Source organism: Terrapene carolina, unplaced genomic scaffold, assembly GCF_002925995.2.
Source record: "Terrapene carolina triunguis isolate 2854851 unplaced genomic scaffold, T_m_triunguis-2.0 Scaffold130, whole genome shotgun sequence".
In the NCBI taxonomy this organism is placed as follows: Eukaryota; Metazoa; Chordata; order Testudines; family Emydidae; genus Terrapene; species Terrapene triunguis.
This window is the reverse complement of record NW_020664481.1, coordinates 14942714-14956098: the sequence shown is the minus strand read 5'-3', so window position 1 is coordinate 14956098 and position 13385 is coordinate 14942714. Positions and strand designations below refer to the sequence as shown.

Sequence of the window (13385 nt, the reverse complement as noted above, 5' to 3'; positions counted from 1 at the left end):
TTATTTAATACAGTATAAAATTACGGAAAAGGGAATATTACTAGGAGAGATGATTAAAGATCATCACTAAAATCCAGAACTCGATTTTAGCCATTGTAAAAAAACCAGTGACATGACAGATTTTAGTGAAATGTTCATATTGATTGTGTGAGAAAAAGTATTTTACAAACTAATCCCCCCGCCCCCACATACACACAATTAATACAAATCCACACAAACCTTTTCAACGATGAGAAGGTCCCCTACTTGGATACTAGAACTCTTCACCTTCACAGTTCCTGCAGAAGTGAAACAAACTTCAGTAAATTACAACCTTTTCAGCAAAAGATACAGTATAAATACACAGCTGAGCAGCATCTTTAGCAAAAGGTCCATCAAAGCTATACTGGAAACTGCTTGGGAATACTTTAAATTTGTTATTTTGGAGGTGGCCAGTAACAATTCTATAACACACAGAGCTGGTCTATACTACTTCTACCTGATGCTTTAGTTAAAGTGGTAGAGGCCTATGCTTTGGTGCTGGAGATCTGAGGTTCAATCCCCAGTAATGACCCAGCAGGGTGAAGTCATTCCATTATTTTTTTGTGCTTAGCATCCATGAATTTAAAAATGCCTTCAAAACTTGTTAGGCAGACTGTGGTGCAATGAAAATGTAACAGGGAGCTATGAATTTCTGGTGTTTCTTTTCAGCGAGGTAAGTGGAAAATTGAGGCTTACATCTTCAAAATAATACCTGACCACAATAATTAAAACAGACACGTCAACCTTAACTCACGGTTAATTTCCTTTTTGTACTGCAACCTTATAGCAGGCCAAATTCTGCAGTCATTCCTTTGTGACAACGAGAGCTTTGTCTGAATAAACACTATAAGATATGCCCCCTCACAAGAACATATAAACATTTATTGCCCTGCAGTTGTCAAGCATTTTTACCAGTTGTTTTAAACCAGAGAATTAATTTAACAATTGGCTAGTAATTTTAAATCATTAGCCAGTTCTAGATTTGGCTTCTCATGGTGACTAGTGATTTATTATCAGTTAATTTGAACTCTGCTTTATGTGGCTGCCTGCTATACTCAACAAAAGCCTCTTTAATCTGTTGTGGTTTGGGTAGAAGGGGGGGGAGACTCTGTGGGAGTTCATGCCAGGCAGAACCCCAGCATGGACAACACTCCTACTGTAATTTGCAATTCATTGGCTAACTGGCCAGCTACCAGCTCAGAAAGGGGGTGAAAAAAAAAGGGGGGGGGAAAAAAAAAAAAGGAAATTAGCACAAAGCACAAAGGTCACTGGGATTTTACTACTGGCAGTCCCTTCATTAGCATCCCTCTCAGGATATGCTTCAGTGTTTCTGCTCCAAATTAACAATGAAAGCCATTCTAAGCTGCTGGGCAACCTGCTGCTTTGGTGACACACTGTGTCCCGAACAACATGCCTCATCACTGCTGCTCATAAACGCAGACTTCCTTACCTGCTTTAATTATTGCTACAAATTATAAGCAGTCAAGGTCCATTTACAAATATCTTGTAGGTCTTCACAGATCTTGAGCTTTGGCTCATGAGAATTTAATTAACTACGGTAAACAAAATGAATATTGGGCTACTGAAATCGATAGCTAGTAGGGCAGGCAGCATACTCAGGGATTAGAGTCCATTACCTTCCATGGAGAGGTTTAAAGGGAATGCAGCACTTCAAAAATATCACTTCTAGCCCCCTTCTGTATGTCCTATACAACACGATACATTAGGACACTAAAATGGTCTGGCAGGTAACATCTCTTTCCTCCTCATATTGTCATTCATGGAATAATAGAACACACTGGTGAATACTCTACTGTACGGGGAAGGACACCCTAGGCACTTCTTCCTCGTAGCCACAGAGGTTCCCAAACCATGGTGCACAGAGCACTGAGTGGGGGGTATGTGAAGAACTGGGTGGTCACAGTGTGCTGGCCCCTCATTTCCAGCTTCTAAATTTAACTGCAAGTCATTTAAAATACTTGACATACTCTCCTAGCATCACTTTTCCATGTGAGCCACAGGGATGTTAGGCAATCATGAGTAGGAGGGGAAATGGTCTGTGGCATTGCAAATGGAGAGGAAGTGTTAATGAGACAAGCTGAATTAAAACACGGTTCACGCTAGGAAAAAGTTTGAAAACCCCTGGACATCACCCCCTTGTAACTTCCATCACATTCATAAAAAGCTTTATGGACCCTCATACATCAGCGTCTGGGAAATGGCAATACAATCTACTACAAGTAAATACACCTTGGTCATTATTCATGGTCTCGTCCCATAAGCATCTCAATGTTGGCACTTTTAAGGAAAAAGGGACAGACGACAGAAATATCTTTCTAACTAATCTGCACTCTCTAAAGAAGCCTGTTGCATGAGATACACCCTCTCCCTTTTAACTAGCAAAGCTAATTTTCTTTACCAACCAAATTCATGGCCCCTCATGGATGACATCTTATGGCAAACACCATATGTCACACTAAGAAGACAGGACCAGATGTTTCCTTTGACTCAGGACTCCCATAAAGCAATTTACTAAAATTAGTTTTATTTTAATCTTGGGAATTCTGTTTGTTTTTAAATCAGCTACTGAATACGGGAATTTGCTTATGCACATTTGAGATACCCAATAACACAAATGCTTCAATATCATTCTTAGTATTTTTCTACTATTGTAAAAAATAAGATACTTTTATATAAAATATGGATGCTTTTATAAATGCATGAAACAGTACTGTTCTTTGACAAGCAGCAATGTACATGGATTTTTAAAACAATCCAGATTTAACAAGGATTAAATTAAAAATACTTTAAATGTTATGTTTTAAGGCCTCCATTTTCTGAAGTTCATTAGAATGCTTAACACAAAATTCAGATCACAAAATTCTGCTCCATTAAGTTACATGAGGGTTTGTTTTTTTTAAAATGGTATTTGTTTCATTCTTAAAATGTGAGACAGGTGTTGTTCCGTTTTCCTGAAACAAAGGAATGTGTATGTCCCTTCTTGTATACAAAAACAAATATCATTCCCTCAAGTTTCTTGGTATTAGCTTTTGATGTGCCCTGAAACATGGTATTTGTGTCTGACAAAAGACAGAAAATATGCATGCTAGTGTGGAAATATTTCACTCCACCACACAGCTATGGGCTTTTGAATTTCCACCAGATCTGCTGTGTGATAAACGCACCATTATACAGATTATTTAAAGCGTCAAACATACCAGCAAGAGGAAATGTCTCTTACTACCATATAAGGGCCTCTATGGAGATTTCATGTGGGATTTCCACAGCCTTTATCACAGCAGAGAGCAAAACACTCTTCATTCGGAATTAAAAGTTGAAGCCAAATGTTCATGAAAACAAGTCAAATGCACCCTAGAATCAGAAATAGCTTTTTTCTTTTATCCATTCCATTAAGCTTTTGGCTTCTACAGCCTAACACTATATAAACTGTGGAGCATGGCAGAGAGGGGTTGGGAAAATATTGTTTTTATATGGCTGGTAAATGCCAGTGATCTGTATCTTAAGGAGCACCCCCTCGGTAGGAGTTCTTTTCACATTTCTTACTATTTGTGTAGTTCCTCTATTATGCTCTGTTGCCCAGGGAAGGGAAGGGAAAAAAGTGAGAGGAAACCAGAACAATCCTGTAATTGTAAGCAAAGACCTAGCTCTCTATCAAGCAAAAACCCTGCCTGCAGATTTGATAACAAAAGTGGTCCTGTAGGTTTGTAATAAGGGATTGAAATGTGATTGTTGTCCATTACAACCCAAACAACTGTCCTGTAAAACACTACTGACGCTTAAACTTTCTAGAAGTTTGCTGATTTTTAACTAAAATATTGAAGGGATCAAAGAGGTAACAACAGCAACCCATTAAAAAAAGGCAAAATAGGCTCAGTAATAATTGCTCTCTTATGCAGAATAAAGGATACAGCCCTCTAGAGTAAGGAAATTATTAATTTATTATTATTATACCCGTACTGGAGTGTGGCTACTATATTCCAAATAAGAAGTGATCCAAAGAGGATTCTCCCTTTTTCGCTCTCAAGAAAGCAGCTTATTGAATCTTAAAGAGGTTATCCAAAAGGATGCATTAGAAAATTGGTGAACCGGAGCAAAACTGCAAATAATTGCAAACTGCCAAAGGTGTTGCAGTAGGGCTTGCTGGTGAGCTCTTTATATTTGATCGGTGAAATAAGTTGTGTTTGGAAGTGCACGAAAAAGAGACTGTTCAAGTGAACAGAAAACCCAGATCTCTGCAGAGAAGGAACTGGCAGAATTCAAAGCAGGAGAAAGATGCACAGAAGACGACAAGATGATGCTAATTCAGGGAAGCACCTAAGCCTCTTTTCAAATCCATCCCTATTCAGGAAAGCACATAAGCATGTGCTTAAGTCTCACTGACGAAGGACATGTCTCCACTACCACTTATGTCGCTCAGTGGGTCTGAAGGGGAAAAAAAACAAAAACAAAAACAAAACACACCCCTGAGCAACACAAGTTTCGCCTGCATAAGTGATATTGTGCACAGCGCTAAGTCAGGGAGAAGAGATTCTGTCGCTGACATAGCTACCATTGCTCATTGGTTCAATTACATCGACAGGAGAGCTCTCTCCCATCAGCAGAGAGCAGCTACACGAGAGATCTTACAACGGTGCAGCGGCATCGGTACAGCTCTGCCGCTTTAATGTCTCACGTGTTAATGTTCATGCTTAACTCTGACTAAGCTGTCTAGATTTGTGCCCACGGGGCAGCGGGGAGAAGAGAGAAAAACTACACGAGTTCTAGATTTTGTAGCAATGTAGAGACATTCAACAGCAGAGATAAGAATATTCATCAGGAAATTATCATGAGAAATTAGTTCTGCCACAGTTATTCCTCAAGTATAGCTGTGTTGAGTTTCACTCCTTATTCTCCCTCTCTCATGCTGATGGCCATCTATAGGGGTGAAATTGTCCTGAATTAAAAAAAAAACACACGCCAACCTTTTAAAAGCCTTTAAGTCACTGGTACTGTCTCCTCGACTGCCCTTGTCAATGTGTTACCCTCTTGTTATTTGTATGTACCTTGAAGTCCCAGTCATTGGCCACGCCCTATCGTGCTAGCTGCTGTAGAAACATATCCAAAAAACAATCCTTGCACCAAACAGCTTACAATCTAAGTATCTGGAGTTTTGGTAAATTAACCCAAAATTAATTAATTAAAATTAATGGTAATAAGACTCTATTACTATGCTACTGGTGACTTTCATACACCTGGGGCCTGATCGTCTGAGGTCACTGGTGGCTGACAATTAAGCCCCTGAAAGTTGCTCGCTTCCATTCCTACTGTGTGAAATGGTTTAACTCTTTCCCAAAAATTGTCATGCAAATACTTATTTTAAAGTTGAGATAATCACTACTAATGTGCCCACTGAACATTTGAGCCTTACAATAAATAGAACAGAATATTGAAAGAGAGCATCATGAAACTGCCTGGGCTACTGTATTATTGTTACCTTACCAAATATATTTTAAAAAATTAATGAAATGGCTTGTATTATATGCTAGTGTCCAGCTGCCCATCCCACTCAGTTTCTTTCAAGAATTAGCGAAGTTAAGGAGGAAGGGAGGGAAAATCATTCATGGGAAACGTAATTGCAATATGAAAAGAACTAAGAAAAGGTCAGGCCCCTTATAGATCAATGAATAGAACACAGAAGGCAACTCTTTTATACCTTTAAATAGATGTAGTAAACCGCTCTTTGATGGGACTTTTGCTGGTTGCCAAGCATTTTAAATGTTGTAGTGAGAACATGTTATTAAAAGGGGATTTAATATTCAGCAACTGCAATGGCTTATTCCACAGCAGCCTCACAGTTCCTGGCTTGTGAAGTATGCATAATCTTAAGCAATTACATGCAAAAGAAGGCTTGTTCTCAAAATTGCAAAATGTTCATAGCATGAATCACACATGCAGCTTGTTTTACATACATGCTCAGATCACTGCACCTTAAAATTGAGAGGCTGCATATTTTATATCGAAGAGGACTGAGCCCCAGAAAAGAAGCTACTTAAAGCTACTCTCATTAAAAAAAAAAAAAAAATGCTCCTGTCATCATTGGGCAGCACTGCTAGCTATGCCATGGTTAAAACTATTATTCTTCAGTTGAAGTGGGATTTGCACTTCTTTGTTAGGCATAATATATATAATGATCTGAATCAAAAATCACACCACTAATACTTAGGGTACAGAATAAATTTTTGAGCAAGTCTGAAGTGAATCTATCCTATAGTTTAACTGTCTGGAAATGACCCTATTAACAGTTTTGATCTAGTGTCTATTTTATTTTTGGCTTATAAATGACTTAAGAGTCTGAACTACTCAGAGTTCAAGGGAGGGGCAGCTAAACAAAATATATTAAAAACACACAAAAAGTTATTAGCAATATCCCTGCTTAATATTTCTGTTGCTGTCGTGAAAACCACATGAAAAATATTAGTTGAATGTCAACATGTAATATTTTGCACAACAAAGCACTGGCGTGTAACACACTAAGATGTGAGCTTTTTGGCAAAGAGGGGCAGGTGGTGGCAGCAGGATTATGGAAGTGCGTGCCCAGTAGAGCCAGGTAGAAACTGGAATTTGGCACATACCCAGATGACATATCCTAAGATAGGCAAGAGCAGAGTTCTTCTACTCCTCCTACACACTTCAGAGAGGAGAGCATGACACCATACTTTTCTCTACACAATCTCCAAGGAGCTTGGTGCCAAGTATTTTCTACCCCAGCCTGCGTTATGCTTTCAGGGCTCCATTTCTTTCATATGATCACAAACACACACACAAAAATTAGAGTTCAGGCTGCTTAACTCTTCCGCAAAATAAGTAATGACATTATTGCCATTAAAAAAATGTAAGCATAAAAAAAAAAACCCAACTGGAAATAATGAAATAGCTTACATACATTTTATTACCCCTTCTCACCCATCTGGTTTAAAGATAATATTAACATCTGAAAAGTCACCTTATGTGTTAGTCACCTTAACGCTGACATATACACTTATGAACTCCTTCAGCACTTAGGTCACTAATTATATACTTGACATAGTTAGAAGAAGAATATAATTAGTGATGCATATGTTGAAAGAGTTCCTAAGTATGTATAGTAGAGTCACAGCTAAGGTAACACGTAAGGTGAATTTTCATGTCATAGTCAAGTGCATGCATAAAGCATTGGGGTAATAATGGATGTGTATGTAAATTATCTTAACTAGTTACACTGTGTCCTTCTAACTGCCCCTGGACCATGCTGAACCAAGCCCCTCCCACCCTCATCTGTTGCATCTACCTTTGACTAGCTGGTGTCTGGAAAGTTTTTTAAGCCAAGACAAGGTTATTAGAACGTTTAAGTAAATAACTGCCACCAATAATCTCCAGTTTTCTTTCTTTCTTTAGTTATTAATGGTTATGCGCTAGTTGTGTATTTTGTATCTGGGTTATATTTACTTCAGCAACCGTATTAGATATTGGTTTGTGAAAATCTTTCACTGCACACAGCAGAGCACATTATTTCCTTCCACACAAGTGACCAGCAAGGAAGTGTACCTGGAAAGCAAAAGTATTATTGAAAGACTCATGCATGACTACTCATGTGAATACAATACAATTTTGAACCCCCACATGATAGCTACCAAAGGCCTAGTTTTGCCTTCATTCCATCTACAATCTACTTCCTGCACTTGGATCTCCCTTCCTCTCCTTGGCCACTGAGGGACTTCCCTTCCTTTAAAGAACACTGCTCCTATGAGGCCATTCACTGATAATCAGGCAACTAAAGGATCTATAGTAGAGGAGGGACAAGGATACTTTGCTTTCATTTTGCAAAAGCAAACTCCAAGGTGATTCAGTTCCAGGTTCCATTTTCTCCAACATGCCATGGTACCACAAAGAAGGTCAGGGCACAGGTTTTACAACGGGCTGTGATTTAGGCCTATCAGTTTTCAAGAGCCTGATCTGCGAAAGTTCAACCTACATCCAATGTTTGCCTGGACTGGTGTGTCTGTGTGTAATTTAAATTTTAAATTTATGGAAAGAAACTACATCTTTCCATTCAGCCTGCACAGCACCAAACACAGCCTCACACACCCTATAAATAGAATACTGAGATTCTGACCACTCTGCATACAACGTGTCCCGGAGTTACTTGAAATAACTTGCCCATTCACATTTGCTCTAGATTTATTTCCTAGGGGAACGTTCAATAACTGGCAGCTTCAATTGTAGTTATGCAAGAAAGTATCTGCAAGTCTACCGAGACCTGCAGATGACTCTCTAGTGCTAAAAGCAACAAAGTGGACATTAAGCCACGTGCCTGCATGCCTGTAACCCTCCCGCCCTGCTTGAACTCTGCTTCTCTGACTGTCAGCAACGTTTGACTGAGTTGCAACTCCTGCTATTCCAGCAGTCTGCTACAGGATACAGTGGGGCAGAGGCAGAGAGCTGGAGCCAAAGAGCTGACCTCTTGCTGTGAGCTTGCTGTAGATCTGGGAGTTTACTTCCTTGTCGCGTGTGTAACATCTGATCTCCTCCACTGCCTCGCGAATGATGGTAACTGCAAGCACAAAACCCTAAAGGGGGGAGAAAAAAACTAAATGGATAAGAGGCCAGAAAACATCATCTGTCTCAGATCTGTGTAATGCACGATACTGACCAATGCCCATGCCTATATTCAATGTTTTCATCTTGTTTTCCTGACTTCTTATTGCTTAATTATTACGATGAGTGTTATACAGAACCCTGATAGCAAAATAACAATAGACTCATATTTTTTAAATATCGTTTTATATACAGGCTTTCTGTGCTGCTTGCCAGGCACATCACAAACAATTTACCCTCGCAATGCCCTTGTAAGGTAGGGAAGTTTTATTTCCATTTTACAGATGGGAACTGAGGCAGAGAGAACTTAAGCCCGGCTCCCGGCAGGTATTCAGGTGCATAACCTGGTCTACATCTAACTTAGGTCAACCTAGTTACGTCACTCAGGGCTTTGAAAAATTTCTCACCCTGCATGACGTAGTTAGGTTGACCTAACCCCCACTGCAGACACAGCCAGATTGATGGAAGAATCCTTCCATTGATCTAGTTACTGCCTTTTGGAGAGATGGATTACCTACATTGATGGAAAAACCCTTTCTGTTGATGTAGGAAGCATCTATACTACGGCTCTACAGAGGAACAGCTGCAGTGCTGTAGTCATGCCACTGTAGCGTAAATATGGGCTAACCCCCAATGAAATCAAAGGGAGTTAGATGCCTAAATACGTTGAAGGGTCTGGGCCGCTGTGGCTTGCCCCAGATCACACAGGAAACCCACTGCATTGCCAGATCTCCCGAGACCTTGTCTTGTGCCTTAAGCACAAGACCATCCAAGATAGTTCATCTAATTTGATCCTACAAACATACACGTGCCTAACTTTATTACCCTGAGTAGTGCCTCAAAATTAATGTGACTATTCACAGTATTAAAGCACTGGCAAGATTGGGGCCTAGATCATTCTCTTCTGTAGACGTGAGGAACAATTTCAGTTTCTTACAGCATGGAGAACATGCACATCATACTTTTAGTATTACCAAACTCCAAAAATAAGCAGCGCTCAGACAAAGCAACTCCCTCTCTGGGCTAGTATCACAAACTCATTTTATACTAGACATTATTCAGCTCTGATTCACTACACTGCTAAAACTGGCATGTCAATTAACAGAGCTGCGAGCGCTTTACACTCCATGTGAAAATTCATATTACAGAATCTTGTAATCAGGCAGCAGGGATCTTGTCAACAAATGCATCTGTTAGGTATCCAATCAAATTCCATTTTTTTTTTAATTGTTTAAAAGCATGACAGTTGAAACATGCAATAAAAGACAAAACCAAAGACAGATTTATAAATAATGCAGGAAAGGGTCTGATGAGAAAAGAAACAAATGGGATAAGAATTTCCAATGTGGTTAATGAATTTTTGGGTGCCTAACTTAAGATACCTTTCAAGGGACTTGATTTTCAGAAAATGCTGAGCACCCACCCTTTGAAAATCAGGCCTCTTTAAGACACCTCAAGTCAGGCACCCAAAAATTACTGATCACTTTGGAAAACCTTGGGCATACAGTGCTGCCAATATTACTACCTGACACTGACAATAATTAACCTTTTCACGTGTACTTCCCCCCGCTCCTCCCCCCCCAACAAGAAACTGTCTTTGGTTTACTGAAACTGAAGGAGAGCATTTTCTACAATTAAACTCAGATATTCTTATAGGTTTGGTTTTTGTGCACACAGTCTCACCTAAAACATACAACACTGTAATAAAATTATGCAGTGTCTTAACTACAGTTCATATGTATCAGTGCACAACCACAGGATACATTAGGAGGAAAAATTTGACATTAGCTTTGAAATGCAGAAGGTATTGCATGTATTTGCATTATTGAAAGGGGGCATTTTCAAAAGGACCTAACTCAAGCTCCTTTGAAAGTTTCAGCCTGAAAACGTTCCTGTTTATTAGACTGCAGGAGGCTTAATTAAGATAAACATGATTTAAAATATCAAGCCCGCCGCCCTCTTTTCAAGGACACTTGAGTATTTAGCAAAGAATACACTTTGGTACCTATTCTAATAATAGATAATAATAATCCTAATAATTCCACAAATTGTACGCAGTGCCAATTAATGTTAATGACAACTTTCTGCCTGTACAATAGAGAAGAACTGGTCAAAAAATGCTAATTTTTATAAGAATTTTTTTTTAAGTTTTCAAAATTTCCTGCATAAACTTCTACTTTTCTTTGACAAAACCCCAATATACTGAAAAATTTGAGTCTCCATTGTGTGACCACCATTGAAATGTTCCCAATATATTTTTGGCCATCATGAAAATAAAAGCCATTTTTCACAAAAAAAACACAAACGTTTTGACAAAAAAAATAATCCTACCAGCTTTGCTGTGGAGAGAAGAGAGTTGGTCAAATATACAAACTACTGAGATAGAGTCTCGTTACCTTCCATACATAATGCCCATTAACATTAACAGAAATTATATTCTTACATCAAGAGAGAATATGTCCTTAAGGCTTGGAATTGCTTTAATAATGTAAACATGGCATAGAACAGATTCATATTACAGAAGCCAGGAAGTCAATAATATACAAGATGATCTTTTGATAGAAGCAATTCATTCCAAAAGGGCTAGGGTCAGTGCATTTCACTTTGGGCCACTCAAAGATTTGTCAGTTGGGTAACTGACAAGCAAAAAAAAGACTGAAGGCTTCTCTGTCACTTAATGATTTCAGAAACTCCTAGGTGCTTTCAGATAAAAAGGAAAGAAACAATCTGTGTTGATTATTTTTAGCTTGCTTTGCGGATCCGTAATCTAAAGAGTTTGGGTATCTGAATTTCAAATAATCATCCAAAAATATTCCCACATGTGCTGCCTCACTATGCCATCATGTGTGTCATTCTATACCGAACACTTGTATCAGCAGTCAGTAATGAACAAAGACCTTTCTTATACTACTCTCTGGCAGCTCATATGCTGAATCCTAATTGCTCATCTGGCCTAGACAAATCACAATTGCTTATAGGATTCTACAAAAAAAAAAAAAAAAAAAAAAAAAAAAAAAAAAAAAAAAAAAAAAAGCACACTGTTGGGGGATGGGGGGGTAATGTGGGGCTTGTTCAAATTAGTTTGTGACACACTCACTTTTCCTAAACAGGACAAATACAATAACTTTGTCAGAAGCATATGCCAAAACACGAATTCAACCAGACAAAGGGCTGACTACCAGCAGAGTTTTAGTAGCAACTTCATGATATTCTTTACTTCTGGGGTATCAGTTTGCTTTTGCAAACAGGATGATCAGATTGAGGTAAATTTAATGGAAATCATTTTTCCCAATTCAGTTGAAAATGGGGAGAATGTTTTACCATCAATACCGCAGGAATTTTACCACCACTGATTTCCAAAGAGCAGCCTAAAAGTGTCATCTTTAAAATCATTGTGGATCTGTGATTATTTTAAATATCTTTTTGCTTCCTATATTGAAAGCAACAAGTTATACCCAAGGATTTCTAAAACCTGTTGGAAGATCCAGATAACTACAGTTCATTTGCAGCCCTGCTGAGTGAAGACAGATGGCAGCACAGGTTTGATGCAAGTGTTTTCTGCCATTTGTTTATCAAAGCTGAACTGTTAACGTACTTAAATACTATGCAGAAAACATACGATATTTCTTGGTGATTAACTTCCAGCTGACCTCATGTGCAAGAGAGGGATGTAAACCCCTAGGAGGCTGCTTACTGGAAGTGGAAGGGAAAAAAGTATAGAGGTGCATAGATTTTTAAGTGGTTGTTGTAGCTTCAATTGGCTTGTGCAGTGCATTCCTAAGTGCATTGGCCACGTAGTTTAAATTATCTTATCATCCCATTCAATCACTCCTTATTGTGCCTTTTTAACTCTTCCCCCATACCCCCCGCCCTCCCAAAAAATCAGTGTTGTGTCCTTATTTTTTTTAAATCACCATCCCCTTTTATCTGGTCTGCTCCTAAACACTTATTTCTATTGCCCCAGATGTCAAGAATTATAATTCAAAAACCAGTCAGAGAACACTTCAACCTCCCTGGTCACTCAATTACAGACCTCAAAGTCACAATACTCCAACAAAAAAACTTCAGAAACAGACTCCAATGAGAAACTGCAGAATTGGAATTAATTTGCAAACTGGACACCATTAAATTAGGCTTGAATAAAGACTGGGAGTTGATGAGTCATTACACAAAGTAAAAACTATTTCCCCATGCTAAATTTTTCCCCCTACTGTTACTCACACCTTCTTGTCAACTGTTGGAAATGAGCCATCCTGATTATCACTACAAAAGGTTTTTTTTTCTCCTGCTGATAATAGCCCACCTTAATTGATTACTCTCGTTATAGTTGGTATGGCAACACCCATTTTTTCATGTTCTCTGTGTATATATATATCTTCCTACTATATTTTCCACTGCATGCATCTGATGAAGTGGGTTTTAGCCCACGAAAGCTTATGCTTAAATAAATTTGTTAGTCTCTAAGGTGCTACAAGTACTCCTCGTTCTTTCTACAGTCAATGGCGTCAAGGAAGTCAGCTATAAAACCCAACGTCCAGAGTTTTAGAATTACATGCACATCTTACTGGAGATCTGATATGCATATCTGTGATGACTACCCAGGCATGCATATGTACATATACAAGCAAATGCACATGTTTCTGAAAACAGGGACCTAAATGTTAAAAAAGTCATCTCCTGACACCTTACAACCCTGACTTCCACTGGAAAAAGAAGCATGGCAAGGTTTC

General features: G+C 38.7%; 1 protein-coding gene across 3 annotated transcripts in view; it reads right to left on the bottom strand.

Moving 5' to 3' along the window:
* The window catches only part of ATP9A (ATPase phospholipid transporting 9A (putative)), an 89037-nt gene that overhangs the window by 56745 nt on the left and 18907 nt on the right, over positions 1-13385 (bottom strand). For all 3 annotated transcript variants that reach the window (XM_026652798.2, XM_026652799.2, XM_026652800.2), the window contains exons 4-5: positions 8519-8627; positions 220-278 (exon numbers count right to left, since the gene is read on the bottom strand). In XM_026652798.2, the coding sequence (XP_026508583.1) occupies positions 220-278; positions 8519-8627 (168 nt within the window). The remainder of the gene's footprint in view (positions 1-219; positions 279-8518; positions 8628-13385) is intronic.